The sequence below is a fragment of the Pseudorca crassidens genome, chromosome 9 (genome assembly GCF_039906515.1).
Source record: "Pseudorca crassidens isolate mPseCra1 chromosome 9, mPseCra1.hap1, whole genome shotgun sequence".
Classification (NCBI taxonomy): Eukaryota; Metazoa; Chordata; class Mammalia; order Artiodactyla; family Delphinidae; genus Pseudorca; species Pseudorca crassidens.
Genome location: NC_090304.1, coordinates 55,967,858 through 55,989,350, shown reverse-complemented (window position 1 = coordinate 55,989,350; position 21,493 = coordinate 55,967,858). Strand labels below are relative to the sequence as shown.

Genomic DNA, 21,493 nt, shown 5'->3' with positions numbered 1-21,493 from the left:
AGGCTCTAGGCGCGCGGGCTTCAGTAGTTGTGGCACATGAACTCAGTAGTTGTGGCTCGCAGGCTCTAGAGCGCAGGCTCAGTAGTTGTGGTGCACGGGCTTAGTTGCTCCGCGGCATGTGGGATCCTTCTGGACCAGGGCTCTAACCCATGTCCCCTGCATTGGCAGGCGGATTCTTAACCCACTGTGCCACCAGGGAAGCCCCACTTACGTAAATCTTAAAGTTTGCTAGATTTTGCTAAACTGTTCTCCAAAACGATTGTAGCTATTTACAGTTCCACCATTAGGGAATAATGCTTCTCTATATCCTCATCAATTTTTGATATTTCCAGACTCCTGAATTTCTGCCAACCTGATGAATATGGAAGTAGAATTTCATCAGGATTGTAATTTCCATGTTCCTGATTATTAGTGAGATTGAACACCTTCCTGCTTTGTACATTTGACTTTTCCATATTTTTTGCCCAGTTTTAAGTTATTTTTTTCTTACTGATCTGTCCTTTATATATTCTAGATTCCAGTCTCCTAGTCTGTGACTTGTCTTTTCATTTTGTTTACAGTGTCTTTTAAAAGCAAGAAGTTGTGGAATCCTGTGTGCTTTTAGAAGCTAGGAATTATTCCTTATGTAGGATGCTTTAAAGTGTGGTTATTCTAGCCCTAGCATTCTAATACAGTTTTGCTACAGTGTGTTTTTAAATAATGTGAACTAGCTCACAAATGATTGCTGAGTAAGGCAGTGATGTCCGTATAACCCAGAAATCACATTGGTTCATGTGCAGTTTTTCCCAACACATTAATATTTTGCACCAACAGTTGTGTACAGTTTTGTAATAGTTAAATCGAAGAATATACGCCTTTAAGTCTGAAATAGAGAGCTGTTGCATGATTTGATTGTTTTAATAGGATCACTCTGGTAATAGAAACAGGAAGTTATTGCAATAATCTGGACAGGAGTAAGTAGATGGAGCCTTGACCAAACTATGCTAGTAGGCCATAATGAAAAGTATGAAAGCCTACTACCCTAGAAAAACACATGTACACAAGAAGACATGCACAAGAATGCTTATCACATGTATTGATTTAATAGTGAGTAAGTACAAATACCATCAATAGAATGGCTAAACTATGCAGTTTGAATTAACTAGAGCTGCACGTATTAACTTGAGTTATATGTTAGACAACCAAGTATAGAGTTACATTTACAGATGGATATGAGTCTGGAGTTCAGGACAGTTGTACAAGCTGGAGACAGAAATTTGGCAGTTATTAGGATATAGTTGCCATAAAGCCACAAGACTGGATAAAATTACCAAGGGAGTAAGTATAAATAGAAAAGAGCTCAGAGGACTGAGCCCTGGGAAACTCTTATCATTTAGTTTGGGGAAAGGAGGAAGAATAAACTGAGAAGGCAATAATTTTCTGGAAGTGAAGTGATTCAGGAGGAGAAAGCAATAAATTGTATCAAATGCTGCTGATAGGTAAGAAGTATGAGAACTTGATTTAACAGCATGGAAGTCATTGATGGCCTTGGCAGGAATTTCAGTGGAATGGTAGAGTTGAAGGGCTGACTAGAATGCTTCAAGAAAAAATGGGAAGAAGAAAACTGAAGAACTTCTTCAGACCCCCACCATCACATCTGCTTAACCAACTCTTCTTGTGCCCATATATTCTTATCTTTTCTCCTGTTACTATGAATGATCTGTCTGTGCTTCTAGCTAAGGCCAGCCCCTTCCGTTGTGCACTTGCTTCCATCTTTGCTAGCCAATTAAAAACTGTGGACCTGGGAAATCTCCCCTCCCTTTCCTACATCATTATTTTCTCTACTGCATCATTGCTGATGTCTTTCCCACCTTAAAAAAGGAAATTCTTGACCCAATTTCCCCCACATTTTCTTTGCTTACAGCAAAAGTCTTTGAAAGAACTGTCCTGCTGCTATCTCCAGTTTTTCTTCTATTTCATGTTTGGGTGCAGGCATGGAATAAGCAGACAGTTGGATTTAATCAAATTGTGGTTAAGCCATGTGAGTATGATGAGATAAAGGAACGAGGGAGTTAAGATTCTATGCAAGAGTGTAATTTAAGCTGCTGAAGGAGATGAGAGTAATTGAGAGGGGAGAAAGATGTGAAAACGTGGTGGTATCGGTGGACAGAAGTTCCCCATGGGGGGTTCAGAGGATCATTGGAGATGAGATAGTAGGGCGAGTGAGCTGGAGAGAGGGGTTAGTGGTTGGGGAATGAGGTATTTGAGATCAGAGAAGAGTTTGAGTTATTGGTAATGACAAGCTCAAGGTTATGACCAAAGTTGTCGTTGAGGCAGAAGAGAAGGGAAAAATTATTGAAGAGCCTTTCAAGTTCAGCCAATGAACTGGGAGGCCAAGATATTGGAAGGATCGTCTTTGTAAGTATTGAAATCACCAACAAATACAGCTGGAGTAGTGTTGTGGAGAGTGAGAGTGAGACAGGAACTAAATTCCTAAAGGATCAAGAGGGAATTGAGGGGACTGTACAGTAGATAACTGCAATAAGAAGTACCCAGGTAGAAGGTGGCATGGTCTAATGACATGTTTTTAATGGGGGGAGCAGAGAATAGATGAGGAGAAAGGGACCTGTTCCATCTCCAGGCCCAGTGGTATCAAGAGGTGTGATAGAGAAAACAGCTAAGCTACCATTTGAGAGGGCTGCAGGTGAAGCCGTGTCATCAGAAGTCACAACCTCTAATTCCGACAAGTGCAGTTTAGAGGGCTGGGCATTTTCACAAATTAATACTCAATTTTCTTAAACCACAGTCTCATGATAAAGAGACATGAATAAAAAAAAATTCCTATAAGAAAAACGGCCATGAAATAATAAGTGAAATTCAGCTTCATGTTTGGAAGAGACATAGGGAGTGGCAAAGGGACTATTTTAAAGGGACCAGTCATTTTGTGTGCTTGTAATAGCAGAAGTCAGGCCTAATATTGACTGATCTTTTGATTTTTTTCAAGAGAAGCTAGAACTATGGATTTTTGTGTGGTTTAAAAGCTTAAAATAACTAGCTTGTTATTTTGTTTTAAATACTGTGCAGGCCAAATAAAACAAGTCAGAGACTGCATTTAGCCATTGTTGCAATTTTATGAACTCTGCTTTTTAAAATAGAAAATACTACGGTATGTATTCCTAAGTTCAAGAGTCAAAGTCCATGACTGTCAAACTGGCTGCCTTGTTGGGTAGCCTGCAGCAGTCTGGTTCAGTCTGCAGGTGTAAAGGGAGTGACTATCACAGGCTGATCACCAAGCAGCACTTAGATCACCTGGCAGTTTATCAGTTGCTTAATTGATTATTACTCAAACAGATCTTATTTCGCCCCCAACCCTGCTTTTTTTTTTTTGCTTTCAGTTTTAACTCTGATAATGGAATTCCTTTGAAGAGAAACATACTTAACCTTTTATCATCTGAACTTTTAATAAAAAGTAGACATACAATAAAAGAAAGCTTCTAATAGAGGAAAACTTGAAGGTTCTTTAAGCCTAAAAAAACCCACTGTTAATTCCTAAACAGATTGTAACATTATAAAGTATTTAATGTTTCTTTAAAATCTTCAATTTTCCTTTAGTCTTAATGATGACGGAGAATATTTTTTTGTATTGAAGTAGAAGTTTAAAGATGGTATTTGGTTGTATTTGACCTTGGGCAAAGCAGTAAACCCCCTTCTAGACTTCCTTTCCTTATCTGTAAACTGGAGATTAAAAATACATGCCCTGCCTACTTCATAAGGTAGCTGTTTAGTCCGATGAGAATGTGAAAAGCTTACACCTTGTATGAGTGCTTTATTCTACTAAAGAATGACAGTTTGCCTAAAGCTAGTGAGATTGTCTATTTAGAGAAAATATTTTAGATTAGAATATATTTAAAATTCAGGAACCCCCTTGAGTATGAGTAGGTATATAATCTACTTCCAAAAGCAACTTTCCTATTGAAAGATGACACTGCTGATGGTATCACTGTGTGAGGTAGTGGCTGAAAAGTATCCTCTCTCCAGTTTTGTAAGCATGACTGTTTGAACTTTGGTTAAAAATCTTGTTCATTCAGGTGACACATGATACACGTACTCTTTCATGGTCCTACCATCACCTTCCCTTCCCTTCCCTTCCCTTCTCACCCTGTACTCAATTTCTTTTTCATCAAAATTAACAATTATCACTTGAGATTTATATTTAAAGAGTCTTTTCTAGCAGCATTTAATACACGCTTAAAAGAACAAGTCTTAACTGAAAAACACAGGATACCTCATTTTCACAGTAATTTTTTTTAAGTCCCAGTGATGAAAACTCTAAGGCAGTTTCTTCAAAGGAAGATAACATTGACGAATCCAGTGCAGCCAGTGTGTGAATATTAGGTGATAAAATCTTTATCACATCCATCTTGACTGTCCTGAAACTTAGTCTGAGTCTTTTAGAATAGTTACTCCTTTTTATTAATTGTGTGGTTGTTATACAGCCATGGAAGGAAAAAACTGAACATCAAAATCATCAGCAATATACCTGAAAGAAAAATACAGTAAAAACAAAACAATCCCTAAGGAAGTTCATAATCATTCAGTGGTTATAATTTAAGATTATATACAGTTACATACCTAGAGATTTGTAGAGCTATGTTTAAGAGAATTAGCTACATCAGTTCTACATGAAACATGTAGGTATTTTAAAATATAATATTCTCACATTATTTTTCTTCAACGATGAATCCTTAAAAACAGTATGTACTTGGAAAAACCAATAGGATCTAAACAATGAATTCAAAGGATAAATAAAATAGATCTGGAGTTCTAGTTCTGGCTGCATTACTGACTTGCTGAGTGAGAAACTCTGGACTTGTGTCTCCATTTTAGTCTCAACGATTAATAGCTTTTAGAGCTGTATTAATAAGCAGAGTATCTGAAAGAAAACTTCAGTTGACGTTTTAAATCTTAAATATAAATATGTTTTTAAAAAAATCACATTAGCAAATCTTCATTTTTGAGGTCATGCCAGATAAATCTAAACTAGCATATATATATATGTATATATATGTAAACAGTGTGATTTTTTTAAAAACCATTTTTTAAGATTTAAAATTTTTCAGTGGGAAATAGGGACAGAGGAGATTTAGGCACAGGACTCAAATCACTGTCTAACAGAGAAGTCTGCAGTAGTTAATGTTTTTATCTGAAGGTATGTAGGCTTAAAGCTCTAAATCAGTTTAAACTTAGATTAAGAATGTGTCTTTGTCACATGCAGATTTGATAGTTTACTCCTGTTTGCTAACAAGAGGAAACCTTAAGGTTTGACTAGCATTTGGATAGCTTAACATATTTTTGAAAGATGAATCTGATTTGCAAACAAAGGCTTTAGATTTTTTTAAAAGTCAGAAACAGTCTGTTAATAAATCCACAAAATTTGACATTTTCTTTATAAAGTCATAGCTAGAAAATAAGACATTACATTTAAAACTTTCTAAAAATGGAGTTGCAGTTTCATAGAAGCAAATAGAATTTGCAAATTTTTATTATATGAAATGTGTAAGCTAGAGAATTAATTCTATATACATTCTTATAGTCACATTTCTAACATTTTATTAATTGGGGAAGATGGCAGGGCCCATTAAAGGAATTATAATTATCTCCGCTATGAAGAGAAACAAGAAAGAACAAGGACCATGTCTTCCAAGAATAGTGTGCTCCCTGCTTGGTCAAGAAGGGAAAGAAGATAGGTATCTTGCAATTACGCTCCTCTGTCGCACTCTGTGGCACTGCCTAGTGTTTGTTTGCTTTGACTCCTCATCTCTTACTTAGCTCTTTGAATGACTCTTGTAAAAATAAAATTTATTTTTCTTATCCTTCTTTGAGTTTAATAGTGACCTTATTTCATTTGAGGCCATTCCTTTTCCCAATGGGAATGTAATTTCAGTGTATGACAAAAGTCAGTGGCAAGCCAGAATTCAGTATTCTAAAAACTGCCATTTAGTCACATGTCTTTTATCCACACCTATCGAATTATTTCTATATTGTTTCTCATTCACAAACCTGTGAAAGCAGTATAGGAACATGGCTCTTTAAATGAAAAACTAGAACAGAAATTTTATTTGGGTCTGTTTACAAAAAGCTAGGTTAACAAAGCTTAACAAAGCTAGGTTAAAAAGCTTAGGTTAACAAAGGAAGAATCTTTGAATGTATATTTTCAACAGGCTAATTAGGGCCATACATAATTGCAGAAAAGTTTGATCCCAATCCCATTTTTAAAAGATCCCTTGGATAGGAAGTAAAGAAATAAAAGTGTATTTGTCTTTCATTTACGTATTTGGATTGTTTTTTGGATAAGTGGTTCTTTAAAATGTTTTGGTAACGGCAACAAGTAATGTTCTCTTCCTGTTTGCACCACACTGTCAGGAAGAGAATATACTCTGTTTTCCTACCCTACTACTCTCTGGTCTGTATATTTGCTAAAGGGGCAGAAGTAATTGCTCCTTTTTTTTTAATCTGTCATGAGACTTTTTTCCAGTATGTTCTTCCAGGAAGAAGTTATCAAGTGATTTAGGCTAGAAAATGTGTTTAAAAAAGTCATGGTCTTTTTACAGAGAATGGCAATGACTTCTGTTTCTTTTTTCTTTTAAAATTCTTTTGGAAAGGCCTACGTTTTAGTTGTTTTTCAAGTAGTGAATGACATAATTCCTTAGTATCATGGGCCTACTGTTAAAATTGTAGTTGGAGCACATTAACAAATATATAATGTTAATAATATATGTTCATTTCAAATAAGACATATTAAGAGAATTTTTCCATATAAAAACTTCAGTAGACCAGTCCAATTAGTGATGTTTTTAACTTCTTCATGAACTTCAGTGACCTTTTTTACTTCTTAAAAATTAAGAGCAGAGAAAATTTAAAGAACTTATTGGAAAATACTAGTAATCAATAGATGAGAAAAAGCTACCATTATTAGCATTTTAAAATACAGGTTTTCTCTGATATTCTTCATGTTTAGGCCTATAGATATTGCTGAGCATAATAGATACTAAATGTGAGGAAAATTCCTAAATGAAACGAATGGAAGGAATGGAAGGAGTGAAGTATGATGGCTATTCAAACCTGTTATGCCTGTGTTCTCTCCTATAAGTACCCTCCTCCCCACCCCCCCTTTTTTTTTTTTAAAGAAATGAGCAACAAGAAACAAAATGCAAACCGGATAAAAAGAAGGATGAACTAACAGAAGGCCAGCTATCCTCATATTCATTTATAGTTATGAATTGTAGTCAGGCTTAAAACAGATGACTAAACAAAATCAAGAAATGCTGATAACTTACATAAGGAAATGCATATCATGATTACAGTTATTTTATAACTTCTTTATGTTATTTGACCTACCTGAAAAGAGGAGTTTTACATATCTGATCCAGATAGAGAGAACAGGAATGCAACTTGTGGAAAATTTTAAAACTAAATTTATTATAGTTCTGCATTGTTTCATGAGATGCCCTTCTGTAAAATGAGTCAAATGAACTAAATAGTATTTTATTTGGCGCTCACAAACTTGAAAAAAACAAATTCCTTTAGCAAAAAAAAAGATTATTTTTTAAAGGAAGTAATTACTTCTCACTTTTTTGCCCTCATATCTGAGGGATTCTTAAAGTGGTATCAGACCTCAAACTGACTATCCTTAACTAGGTAATTTGTTTCTTTGAAGATAAAAACAGTTTTAAAGGATACTGCACAAAATAAAATGTTACTTCAGGCATAACATTTCCTACCTTTTTTCTTTTCTGTCCCTACTCTGGCTTTGGAAATTGACATGTTACAGTGACATTCCATATCATATTTAAAATATTCTAATCTTTTAATTATATTAAATAAAAATATGCTTACCTAAAGAAGGAGCCAGCCAATATACTATAAAAAATTGAAGGAATGCTTCATCAAAACACTTGAAATGTAGTGAAAGTGCCAAAGCTGGATTAAATACAGCTCCTGTTAGACTTCCTCCTGTAATACATTTTAAACAGAATGATACCAAACCATATATCTTACATTTTCTTGCAACTAGAAATACAGGGATTACTAAATGTAACTATTTCATTTTAGGTATTTAAGTATTCTTATTCTGTAATCTTCCTTTGCAGAATCACCTGGCATAGAGGATAAAAATAGATTATAGATTATAATATGCCAGGTGCAAAAAAGCGGGGGTGGGGGGGGACAAAGGACATTAAGAATTTTAATCCAATGCTTTTCCTATAGTATATTATAAAATGCACATTGAAAGTTAACCTGCTCTGTTATTGTTCCTACAGTTTTATAAAACAGGAGATTTGGCTGCCCTTCTTAACATTCATCAACTTAAATGAGTGAATAATAATAAAAATAAGACGAAAGTACATTTAAAATGGGTACAATACCCCAAGATCCTCTTGAGCAGAAGTACCTTTGCTTTGAAAACAAAAAATGGACCACAGCATTATCATTGACTCCATTTTTACTTGGCAGCAGAGCCCTGAAGAAGTGACTGTGAGTGGTATGTGAATTATATCTCAATAAAGTGGTTACAAAATTTTTAAAAATAAAAAAAAGTGACTGAGTAGTCGTGAAAGATAAGCACAAATTCTAACTGTTGACTACTTTTCAGGATTCATGGTCCAGCTCTGCACAGGGTCTCTCTCTGAGATGGGGCCCAGGAGCTTATAGTTCTGGCTACATAGCAAGTAAGGAAAGGCAAAAGAGGTTGGACTGCCTGTCCAGTGGTTCTCACCTGAACTGTGGCTCAGCTTTTCAAAACATATTCTAATTGTATCCCTGAGATAGAGACATTTCTGGTGGTTGTTCCAAGTGGAAGCTTTGGCACACTTGTCTGCCTCTGACTCAGCCACAGCTACAGATCCGGAGATCTTCACAAATTTTACGTGGACATATGCCACTATAGCATGTTAATTGTCTTTATAAAATGCAGTGAAGTAAATTTGGAAATTAAGAGACCCTTTCATAAGATTTCACTAATGAGATTTCACTCCTGATAGGCTGAAAACATTGAAGCTGTGTGGAGGTAAAGATGTTGACACTGAACTGAGTTCACTCCATGGCTAAGAGTCCTTTTTAGCATACCAGCCTCACAGCATGATTCATATTTATGCCTCAGCAGTTATAAATGACATCACATCATGGACCTTCAGGACCACTCTTGAATAGTCAAATCTTGGAATGTTAAACCTGCAACTGCCGAGGGCCAACAGAATTGTTTGGTTGGCATGTGGTCATTTCAGCTTAATTCCACAAAAAATTACTGAGTTCTTATGTTCTGGACACCATGGATAAAAATATAAGGATTCACACAGATCTTTATAATATAATATGTGCGGTGATAATATAAGTGACCTGTGATTTTTTTTCGGCATTTATCAATAAAAATAGACTGAATCATTGCCCTCATAATTAGTTTGCTTCAGTTTTCCCATTAGGTCTTTGGTATCTCCATTAGGTCTAAGAACACTGTCAGTCAGTTTTATACCATTCTAAAACTCCAACTACTTCACACTTATCTTCTAAGCCTTACATCACCAATTCTGCTCAGTGTGACTTGGTAGAAGCTGCCCCTCCTACCCAGAGGTACAGTCTATTCCCCTGTCGTGGATATGGATTGGCTTTGCAACTTGCAGTGACAAATAGAATGCAGCAGAAGTGATGCTATGTGAATTCTGAATGTGAGAAGCAACGCTGAGTGAATTCTAGGTTCAGGTCTCAATAAAGCCATCGTCGGTTTCCACTTTTTACTCTCTTGGAACAATGTCCTGACCATGTAAGTGAGCTGGAGGATGAGAGGCCACAGGGAAGAAAACTGAGGCATCTTAGATGGCTGTTGGTACCAACTGCTGGACGAGTGAAGCACCTTGGCTCTTCCAGACATACTAACTGTCCAGCTATATGATCTCAGGAATTTCCTATCTAATCCACAAAGTCATGAAAAATAATAAATTACTGTTATTTTAAGGATAAGTTAACTGATTCAGAAATCCATTGTGTCAACAAAAGGCCCAAAATGTGGCATTGGCTTTGATGATTTAGACTGGGTAATTCTTTGTTGGGAGTTGTCCTTTGCATTGTAGGATTTTTAGCAGCATTCCTAGCCTTCACCCACTAGGTGCCAGTTGCACATCCATCTCCCACCTTGTAACAACCACAAATGTCTCCAGACATTGCCAAAAGTCCCCTGGGGGGGGTGGGGGGCAAAACTGTCGCATTGAAAACCACTGTCCTAGAGAACTACTGGTACTTGTATACTAGTAGACACACATAAGATTGTTTATTTATAGTAGCAATGAACTGGGAAAAACCTAAATGTCCATTCAGAAGAAGGTAGCTAAATATACAACTTAGTTATTAATTTGGAATACCATTCAGTACTGAAATAAGTGAAATCTCTTTACTAATATAGATCTCCAAGATAATATCACTGAACCACACCACTAAACAAAGCAAACTGCAGAAAGTAAAGTATGATACCTTTCATGTTAACATGACCACATAATAGTTTCTATAGGGTCCTATCTATACGTATAATGCACGTAAGAATTTGGAAGGACACATATGCACGCACAGAGGACTACACTGGTGAGAAGAGTAGGCAGGGAAGGAGAGGGGACAGGCATGAAGGATGGCAATCAAAAGTCTCATTGGTAATATTTCCATTTTTTACAAAAATAACACATTCATGTATTGTGTAATTAAATGTGAATTATTTAAAAAGTAAGAATCGGGCTTCCCTGGTGGCGCAGTGGTTGGGAGTCTGCCTGCTGATGCAGGGGACGCGGGTTCGTGCCCCGGTCCGGGAGGATCCCACGTGCTGCGGAGCGGCTGGGCCCGTGGGCCATGGCCGCTGGGACTGCGCGTCCGGAGCCTGTGCTCCACAACGGGAGAGGCCACCACAGTGAGAGGCCCGTGTACAGCAAAAAAAAAAAAGTAAGAATCATCCATCAGGCACAGAACTTACAGAAAATGGCTTTGAAAAATGAGTTACTATTTATTGATGTCTGGAGGGGAGAAGCCATAACATATGTTGAAGAAGAGGTATCAACAGGGAGATCCAGCTGGCTGACTGCCAAGAGTTTTAGAAGACAGTATGACCTTGGTGAAATTACCACAAAGACTGAGTCCCAAATCTGATAATTATAGGCACTAATGTTTCTCAGTACTCCTAAAGGGAATCAAATTCTCTGTGACAGAATGACACTAGTCAAAATCATGTAAGACTCGTGTAAAAGCTAGAATGTCAATTAACTAATTCATAATGGAAGCTAGGCCTTTCCAGTGACCAGAACATTTGTGCCAGTTACTTTGGGAAGAACTTGGAATACATTATTCTTCATCATAGTCTGAAGAGATAGGTAGTAGTATTCTCCATTTTAAAGATGAGGAAACTGAGACCTAAATTAAGTTATCTCTCCTATGGACACAGTCCAACTCCAAGGCTGTGTGCTTAACCACTATATTATACTGGCATGATAAAAAAAAAAAGTTTTGGACCTTTGTTTGAAGCTGTTTTTCATTTGTAAATTGACACCTATTTCATATGGTTATTGTATTAAAAATAAACATATGTAAAGAACTTAGTTCCCTTCTCCTTTGACAAATAATCTTACCCAAATTCTTCGTGACTTAGAAGGATACAAAAACCTCCTGAATGGAGTAAAGAAATGAAGTAAAAATGCAGTTACTTCAAACAATATATTAGGCTTATTTTGAAAGCTCTTAGACATAAAATATGGAATACCCAGATATGTATTACTTCTTTCTATTTTTAAATGAATAGAGTATTTGCTAATTCATTCACTCATTCTAAAAATAATGAGTATTTATTTGTAACAGGTGACACCATGCTAAGTCCTAGTTATAACAATGAATAAAACAATTTTAGTCTCTGTACTCATAAAGCTTACTGTCTGGTGGAGGAAGACAGGCATTACATCAGAAAACAAGTATATAATTTAAAAATTCTACAAAGGAAATGAACAGGGTACAGTAATAAAGACAGCCTATTTGAATATGTAAAATAACAGATTTTTTCCCCAATATGTAATTAATTTAAAAATGAATGCAGTTCTCTCTTACCCTGGTCATTGAACCAAATTCTCCCAAAACCTAAATTAAGGAAGATTTGCTTGAAATTTGCATTAATAGTTTTATAGCTTTAATATGTTAATAAATCACAGGTTTTTTTTACTTTATTTGGGAAGTCAATAAATACATGATAAGTGGTAATGACATCAGTGGCCTCCATCTGCACATCAAAGTGCAGGGTGCTAAACCAATAACTACACAATCAGACGCTTGATCATTGGCTATCCAAGGAGCCTGTGGCTATGCTGCTGGACAGTTACGTTCTGTAATCTTAAATTATCAGTTCTTTTGATGTGACCTGTATTAGTGTCCTCAAAATGCAAGTGATTAAAGAAATATCCCAGCATGCAACTTAGCCAAACCAGTACTAATAGTATCTTAGAAGTTTAAAAAAAAAAAAAAAAGACATATCAAAGTAACTTGTAACGATGCCTGATTTAGCAGATGCTTCCCCTGACTTTCCTTCCCTATCCATTCTTAACTCCTTCCTACAAAAGCCTCACCTCTGCCTGGTAAGACACACACTCAGCTAGTCCCCAAACAGTTCACTCTATTTAGAATAACTGATCTAAAGTTATGACTTATATCCATAGAAAAAATGGGGAGTGACATGGCTTCGTGCAGCACTTCCCAAAGTATGTTCTCTTCTGCTACACACTCCTAGACATAAGGATTCCATAAGTTTGAAAAACTGTGTTCCACATGCTTCTCTTGTTGGAGTTTCACAATAAACAGTAGCATAGTAAAGGCTCTGTGAAGTCTTAAATTAGAAAATCTGTTTAATCCAGTGTTTGCCAAATTTACTTGGCAACAGAATCCTTTTGTGACTTAAATTTTTTTAAGTTATGCTAAAATATACATAACATAAAATATGCCATTTTAACCATTTAAAAGTGTATATTCATGGCATTAATTACAGTCACAATGTTCAATCATCACCACTATTTCCAAAACTTTTCCATCACCCCAAACAGAAACTCTGTACCCATTAAACAAAAAGTCCCTATTCCTCCCTGCTACCCAGCCCATGGTAACCTCTACTCTACTTTGTGACTCTATGAATTTGCCTATTCTGAATATTTCATGTAAGTGGAGTCATATAACATTTGTCCCTTTGTGTCTGGCTTATTTTGCTTAGCATAATGTTTTCAAGGTTCATTCCTATCGTAGTATGTATCAGAACTTCATTCCTTTTCATGGCTGAACAATATTCAATTGTATGTATATATTTTTGTTACTTTTGAGGAATATGCTGTAGAAATGCTGATAATGAAATGAGTATAAGCTTTAGTGTCAGTTTAAACCATGGTTCCAGCACATTCTAGCTGTGTGACCTTGGATAGGTCATTTCACTTTTCTGAGCCTCACTTACATAAAAATGGGAATAATGTATTGATCAGTGGGTTGCTGTAAGGATTAACTAGGATAACTCATATAAATTTCCTACATGCTTGGCATGTTGCCCAATGAATATTCTTATCTCTCATATATTGGCAGAAAAGGAAGATCATAATAGGGTATCAATTTTTGTAACAGTGCTAAATAATTGTTAGGTTCTGTCCCTGCACACAGCCTCCAGCACTGCCCAATATTATACCCACTAGCCACATATGGCTATTGAGTACTTGAAATGTGGCTATAGCAACTGAAGAAGTAAATATTTAATTTTAGTTGATTTATACCTAAATAACCATATGTGACTAGTGGCTACTGAAATGGCCAGCAAAGTCTAGACTGGAGCAGTGGTTCATATTGGGATCACCTGGGAAAATTTAAAATCTACTATTGCCTAGGCCCCTTCCCACAGCAATTAAATCTTAATCTTGGCATCCAGATATGGGTATGTTTAAGACACTCCCTAGGTGACTGTAATGCAGAGAGAATGTTGAGAACCACTGCTGTAGTGATCCCTTCACTCTCTCCTCCTCCCCTACCAATTAGTATCCTCATTTCAGCAATGTCGATGTTAATAGTGTGAGGGGAAGAAAAAGAGCAGTGTTTTTGGACACTTTAAATTGTTATTTTATGGGTTCTTTCTAATAACTCTCCTTATATTTATGTATAACTTCAATTATTATCTTGTTTCTCTTCTCTCAAAATCTTTGTCACTTATAAAATAGGTATTGGCTAATATATACAGTATTATTATGAAATCATAAATATGTATTAAAAGTACAAAAATAGGAAGAATACCAATTTAAAGATAAGAGAGGGAGGAGGAACTGTGTATAACATTTTATTAACTTAAAACATCTTTTAAATATTTACCACTTCTAATTATATAAGTACAGAGCTAAATTGTGGCATAACTTTTTTCAAGGGATGTTTCTGCTTTGGCGCAAACCTAAAACTTTAATAAGCAACTACTCACCAACCCCTCAGATATGCATAAATCCTTCCTTCTCTCCTATACCATTTACTTCCATCTGCCTCTACAAAAAAAATGGTACTAGATCTAAAGAAGTTGAAATGGATTGGAAATTCTTTCACTTCTACCTAGGAAGTCGAGCATATGTTTAAAATTCCTTATCTTGAGGTTTGTGTCTACTCATAGTTTCCCTTTCAGTGGGCAGAAGACTGATTCTTACTACTAATTCCTTTTATTAGATTCCTGCCTCCAAAACATCTTAGAATTCAGATATAGTCCTAATGAAATATTTTGTCGTGATCATTTAAAATAACACACTTCATCATCAAACTTTTGTTTTTTGGATTTTCTTGTCCCATTTGGAATATTCAGATTATCCACTGAATCTGAGATCTGTCAAGGTGAACAAATGGTTTACAAGAAATCAACAGATTCTCAAGAATTATTAGTTTTTAAAAAGCGTCTTTGATTTCAAGCACGTTTTGATTTTAAAACATCTTTCTTGATAGGCCATTAAAAATTCACTTATAACTCAAGATGAATTATTAAGGAGATAAATGATATTAAGTAATTTTGTAGAAAAAGAACTAAGAAATAGAACTACAGAATTTCTACTTCCCACTCTTACTACTAACCAATCAGGTAGCTTGTGCGTTAAATTGGAAGGAACTTTTGACACCCAGGATCATGTTTCAGTGAGAGTCTCAGAAAGGATCTATACCAAGTTGGCAAGAGGTAGCTGATGTTATCTTTCCTTTCTACCATAACAACAATCCCTTTGTAGGATATTTGAACCCTTGGCAATATCTCACATGATCTCAGTTTCAGCACAGAAGTGGCTTTCTCTGGGTGTTAAAAAAAAAAAAAGCACTGAATGGAGGATCAATATTTCGACCCTATCAGTAAAGAATGAGCTGCAAAATGATTAGAATTACGGAGATACCAATATTGACTTCACAGAGGCATAATGGCTTAAAATGTATCTTGGCAAAGAACTTAGAGCCTCAAGTCATAGAAGGTCCGGACATGCCAAGTGTTTTGTGGGAATAACAAACCTGCATAGACCAAAAAGGTGATGAGTGCTGACAGCAGGTGGATACGAAGCTTGGTTCGGACCTCCTGGAAGTGCAGCAAAGCGCTGTGGAAGATAAAGGAGGAGACGGCCTCTATGATGACCGCTTTGGGCAAGTCCACTTGGATGGGATTCCTGCAAGCGAGGCTCCTCTCGCTGACGTGATACTTGGTCAGTCCCAGGCTCCACAGGGCGCCCATGCAGTACCTGCTGCACAGGGCACCAATCAGCTGAGCTAACAGCCTCATCGCACCCGTCTCAGCGGACATTCCCCCCAGCATCATCTGCATCATCACGCCGCACGGGTTGCTTGAGGTGCCCACCAGAGTCAGGCCATGCACCAACGAGAAGAAGTAGGTTAGCGTCAGCGGCCAGGTGGGGTGCAGGGGTTCCTGCTCGCTCAGCAGTTGCAGCTCATGGGTGCAGAAGCAGAGCTGGAACGTGGCCAGAAACTCCAAGACGAAGGCGTGGGCAGTGGGCCTGTTCAGCTGCTGCCGGGTGACCACGCGGGCCAGCCCCATGAACAGCACGATCGACAGCATCAGCCCCAGCGAGATACAGGTGTCCTGCATCTCGGGCCAGAGCCCCCGCAGCGCCGTCATGGCTCTCTCAACACCAGACTGGGAAGCCTGCTCTGGCTCGGCAGGAGGCGGTCTACGGGCCGGAGTCCTAAGTCCTCAGCCCCGCCCCCTCACGCCCCTCGGGGCGGGCCGACTCTAGGCTTACTGGAGGCACCGGGGGCGCTACGCGAAAGGCTCCTCCCCTCCCCGGCTCTGAGCTAGGGTGTTGTTACCAGAGCCGGGGAGGAGGGGCGACGAGGACAGCTCTGCGAGGGCACTGGCTGAGGGGCCAAAGGTCAGCAGGAGCCGGACAAGCACACGCCCTCGCCGCTTCCCTCAGGGACTGGAAGCAGGCGCGGGTGGGGCAGGGAGTGGAGGGAAGGCGCGCGTCCGGAGGCCATTGCGCATGCGCGCGGCGGCCCGCGCGCCTTTGCGAGAGGCTAGACTTGGGACCGCCGGACCCCTGGCGACGCCGGGCGCGCTTCTCCCAGTGCTAAGCGGGAGGGCGCGCGCCCCTTGCGCTTGGACAGGTGCCTTGACGTGGGAACCTTGAGGGGTTTTCCTTCCCCGCTCCTAAAACTGTAAAGCCGGCAAGCTGGAAAGACCGCTAAAGCTCATCTCGGCCAACCACCTCGTTTTTAATTTATGGGGCGACTGAGAAGACGGGAAGTGACGGAGGTGCAGCGCGGAGGTCGGGGGTGGGGCTGGGTGGTGGTTTGCGGGGAGTAGATTTCAGAGCGAACCAGGGCTTGACCTGTGTGAAGAAGGGCAGGCAACTGGGTTTCCTTGAGCCTTAGTTTTTTTCACCTGCCTGTGACGTTTACCTCGTAGAGTTGTGGATCAGACGACCCACCTCATCGATTTGTTTTAAAAAAGCATGGAAGACAAGTAGCACAGAGCCTGGCAGACAGGAAGTGTTCAAGAAGTGCTAGGCTGAAGTTGAAAGAGCACGTCTTGCCACCGCCCCCCACTCCCAACAGCTCGCCCACCTTGGGCGGCCCTTTGTGGGTGCAGCTGGGAGGGAATGTCTGAGATTCCTCAGACCTTGCACCTGTCGTGGTTTTCTGCCAATGGAATGGGTGTCATGGTTTAGTTGGGGGAGAGGGGTGCAAATTCCTTAGCACTCTCCAGCCTCAGTTCTGCCTCCCCTGGGCTCTGCTGAAACACAAGTCCACATTTCTGAGGGCTGGAGAGAAGTGAGAGAAGAGCTAAAATGAGAGGAATAATTAGCCCGAGCTTCAAGTGATAGAGCGCTTCGAAGGTGTTCTTGACACCACTAGGTGGCATCTCTGGGGGGGCTCCAAGGAGCTCGGGTCCTTTCTGTCTCGGCATGGAAAGAATTCAGCCAGAGGCGAAGTGGTAGATAAGAAGTGATTTATTAGAATAGGATGCTTGTGAGGCTTACAAGTGGGCAGGCGAAAGGATGCTGTGCCCTGAGAACTTAGTGGGCTACAGTTTTATAATCAAAGGAAAAGTGGGGAGGGGGGGGAAAACCGCCTTCTTCCTCATTCTTCAGTAGACGTCAAGCTTCCATCATCACCTCCTCCTGCAGGTTGGGCAGGGGAGTTTTCTTGTCCCTACATGGTCAAGCCAGGACTGTCATGGCACTATGGAAAAATTATTTCAGGTCTCAGTACAGTGAGGGTCTTTCACTTTGAAATGTCACTTTTCCATAAAGTATTGTTTTTTATGTGTGCAGAGAGTATGTCCTAGGGGTCATTAACTTACTGAGTTCACTGGGCAGGATGTGAGTGTCATGCCACCATTGTTTTATTGTTTTGGGTCATGTCTCCTGCTTCGGTTGCTATGCAAGCCTGCTTGGTTTCGTGGTTAAGCAGACCTGCTTTCTTGAGTGATCATTAACTTATAGAGGTCTCACATATTTTTTCTTTACTTACAGTCCCCTTAGTGGGATTAACTATTTAATTACCTACTTTGTCCCTTTACTCCGTCTCTGTCATTCTTGCTGATTCTCCTCAGCTTTCCTTCCCAGTCTCAATTTGTCCTCTAATAACTAATGAAAGAGCTTTTTTTTTTTTTTTTTTTTTTTTGCGGTTACGCGGGCTTCTCACTGTTGTGGCCTCTCCCGTTGCAGAGCACGGGCTCCGGACGCGCAGGCTCAGCGGCCGTGGCTCATGGGCCCAACCGCTCCGCGGCATGTGGGATCTTCCGGGGCACGAACCCGTGTTCCCTGCATCGGCAGGCGGACTCTCAACCACTGCGCCACCAGGGAAGCCGTCTAATAACTAATGAAAGTTCTCTTCTTAACTCCCAAGTTTTCTGTGGTGCCAGTAGGTATTCTCTGAATTAAAAAATATAAATTTTTTCAGAAAACACACAAGAGGCCTTTCCTCTTTCCTGTGTTGGTGCCTGATCAGGAAAGAATTTAGAGTAAATTAAAACTATTGTTTGCTCACTGCTGTTGAAAGAGGTTGCTTTTAAATCAGTCCTGTGAGTGTAACGCTTTTATCGCTCCCCTTTACTAGAAGTCACTTGAGTTTTCATTAATGTGAATATATTTTGTTTACTGCTCTGCTGATAATTCACTTTTACTAGCACAAGCCATGTAGAAAACTAGCCTTTTGGACTTCGATTAGAAATTTTAATAACATTATAATATACGTTGTCATTAAAAGGATTTTGGTAATTCTTTCAATTAAAGAACAAGGGCAAAATAAACCCAATTAATTACTTGTGATTATTTCACATCACATGAATCTCTGTTTTCAGAAACAAGAAATCACTAATTAATCCACCCCATTTCCTTCAACATAAATGTTTGTTGGTATGGGTGACAGAGCTGCATCTTGCAAACCCAGATCTCAAAATTCCAGTTCTAAGACCAGTGTCTTCATGAGGAAGAACGACTCTTCCGTAGGTTGGAAGATTACAAGAGTCTGGCTTCCTCAGCAATGTTGGCCCCATTTTAACCACTTTGCTTCTGTGCATTTCAGAGATATCCTGTTTCTGTGAGGCAGGAAGTACATAATACTAGGTTTGGTGAAAGCACTGGATTTAGCATTTGAAAATGAGGGTTTGCATCTTACGCCATGCTTACTGTGAGATCTTGAGGAAATTGCTAAATCATTAAACTTCTCTGAGCTTCAGTTTCCTCATCATAATATTATGGTAAATAACTAATTTAGGGTTTTGTTGTGAAGATCGAATGAGAATACAGATGAAGTGCTTTGTAAAGAGTTATTACAAATGTTTATTGAGATGTAATTCACATACCATAAAATTCACCCTTTTAAAGTGTACAATTTAGTGGTTTTATTATATTCACAGAGTTGTGTAGCCATCACAAATTATCAGTTATTTTGAGTGGTGATTCTTAGAAATGAAGTCCTAAATTTATAATGCGACTGTCTCTATAATCTTTGCCATGAATTATTTAAATATAATATGAAACAGTTATGTCTTATTATTATATACACTGCTTCCTATGTGGAGAGGAAACCCAAACTATAACTTTAAACAGGTCCATAGCAATCAGTGGATCCTAAAATGGAAGATACTTATCTAGTGCTCTGTCACATATAATCAATTAAATTTTTGTGAGAACTTTTTGCTTCTATCTCAGTAATATGTTTTATTTCCTTCCTTCCTTCCTTCCTTCCTCCCTCCCTTCCTTCCTTCCTTTCTTTCTTTCCTCCCTCCCTCCCTCCCTTCCTTCCTTATCTTTTTGGCTGTGCCATGCTGCTTGCTTGGGATCTTAGTTCCCCAACCAAGGATTGAATCTGGGCCCATCAGTGAAAGCACCGTGTCCTAACCACTGGACTGCCAAGGAATTCCCTATCTTCCTGTTAATTCTAATTTCAGTTAAAAAAAATATTTGTTGAGCCACAGACATTAATAAGACACAGTCTGCCTCAATAACACAATCTTATAATAATATGTGATATTTATTGAGCACTATTTTGTGCCAAACATTGGATATTATTAGCCTTGCTTTACATAGGTCAAGAGAGGATTAAAAAAAAATAGAGGGCTTCCCTGGTGGTGCAGTGGTTGAGAGTCCGCCTGCTGATGCAGGGGACACGGGTTCGTGCCCCGGTCCGGGAGGATCCCACATGCCGCGGAGCGGCTGGGCCTGTGAGCCATGGCCGCTGAGCCTGCGTGTCCAGAGCCTGTGCTCTGCAGCGGGAAAGGACACAACGGTGAGAGGCCCGCATACCACAAAAAAAAAAAAAAAAAAAAAAAAAATAGAGAAGATATCATTTAATATGGTGGAAGAAGAAGAGTGCAGATAAATTAAAATTATTTTAAGGCATCACCAATGCTTTAAATTTGGACTAATTGAATCAACATATAATGGATAAGATCAGATTTTTACAGAAGTTGACTTGTTTGAAAAAGCCCTCTAGATTGTCTTTTTCCTTTTGCTCCGATTTCATGTTATGTACTAATTTGACTGCCCATGCTTCTTTTTTTCTGAATTTTATTTAATTAATTTTTTAGTTTTAATTAATTTAATTAAATTTAAATTAATTTAATTAAATTTAATTTATTAATTTAATTTAATTTAATTAATTTAATTTAGTTTAATTAATTAATTTAATTAATTTCTTATTAATTAATAAGAACTAATAAGGTTCTTATTAGTTATCTATTTTATACATATTAGTGTAGACATGTCAATCCCAATCTTCCAATTCATCACACCACCACCACCACCGCCCCACTTCCCCCTTGGTGTCCATACGTTTGTTCTCTACATCTGTGTCTCTATTTCTGCCTTGCAAACTGGTTCATCTGTACCATTTTTTCTAGATTCCACATATATATGTTACTATATGGTGTTTGTTTTTCTCTTTCTGACTTACGTCACTCTGTATGACAGTTTCTAGGTCCATCCATGTCTCTACAAATGACCCAATTTCGTTCCTTTTTATGGCTGAGTAATATTCCATTGTATATATGTACCACATCTTCTTTATCCATTCATCTGTTGATGTGCATTTAGGTTGCTTCCATGACCTGGCTATTGTAAATAGTGCTGCAATGAACATTGGCGCATGCTTCTTAATACCACGAAAAAGAAGCCTTGGAGAGAGGATACAAGAATTTCAACTATCAGGAAAGAATATGATTTACGTTAAATAATTAAATGATATTTCAGTTCATGCTTAAGGGACTAAATCTTTTTTTTAACTTTTAATTATAAGAATTTTCTAACATACAAAAGCAGAGGGAATATATAGTAAATTCGTATATAGTTTTCACTGTATATACTATTCCATGATTATCGATACTTTGCCAATTTTGTTTCATTTATTCAGTTTTAGTGGGGAGGAGGCTGGAGTATTTTAAAGCAAATTCTATACATCTTGTCATTTTTCCTAGATATCTCTTGTGTCCCCCTCCCAGTCCACTCTT

General features: G+C 38.4%; 2 protein-coding genes and 1 long non-coding RNA gene across 7 annotated transcripts in view; 2 read left to right on the top strand and 1 right to left on the bottom strand.

Annotated features, from left to right (window-relative positions):
• The window catches only part of CLNS1A (chloride nucleotide-sensitive channel 1A), a 34,637-nt gene extending 25,147 nt beyond the window's left edge, over positions 1-9,490 (top strand). The window contains exon 7 of the mRNA XM_067750463.1: positions 8,301-9,490. The gene's annotated coding sequence lies outside the window, so the exon portion shown is untranslated. The remainder of the gene's footprint in view (positions 1-8,300) is intronic.
• AQP11 (aquaporin 11) lies at positions 1,064-16,442 on the bottom strand. Its single transcript, XM_067750460.1, has 3 exons — positions 15,538-16,442; positions 7,876-7,992; positions 1,064-4,519 (listed from the first exon to the last, which is right to left on the bottom strand). Exons 1-3 carry the CDS (start codon positions 16,154-16,156, stop codon positions 4,440-4,442), a joined length of 816 nt encoding a protein of 271 aa, XP_067606561.1. The 5' UTR covers positions 16,157-16,442; the 3' UTR covers positions 1,064-4,439.
• LOC137230656 (uncharacterized) overlaps positions 16,255-21,493 on the top strand; it is a 96,766-nt gene continuing 91,527 nt past the window's right edge. For 2 of the 5 annotated variants that reach the window (XR_010946207.1, XR_010946211.1), the window contains exon 1: positions 16,255-16,409. This is a non-coding gene — a long non-coding RNA (uncharacterized lncRNA). Of the gene's footprint in view, positions 16,410-16,465; positions 16,793-21,493 lie in introns of those variants that run through there. The other 3 variants (XR_010946210.1, XR_010946208.1, XR_010946209.1) reach the window with 2 other exon arrangements.

Coding starts and splice junctions, on each gene's coding strand:
- AQP11 (XM_067750460.1), bottom strand. CDS start 16,156: ATGACGGCGCTGCGGGGGCTCTGGCCCGAGATGCAGGACACCTGTATC. Junction 7,993..15,537: donor CACCTTTTTGGTCTATGCAG/GTTTGTTATTCC, acceptor AATGTATTACAG/GAGGAAGTCTAACAGGAGCT. Junction 4,520..7,875: donor TTGGCTGGCTCCTTCTTTAG/GTAAGCATATTT, acceptor TTTTTCTTTCAG/GTATATTGCTGATGATTTTG.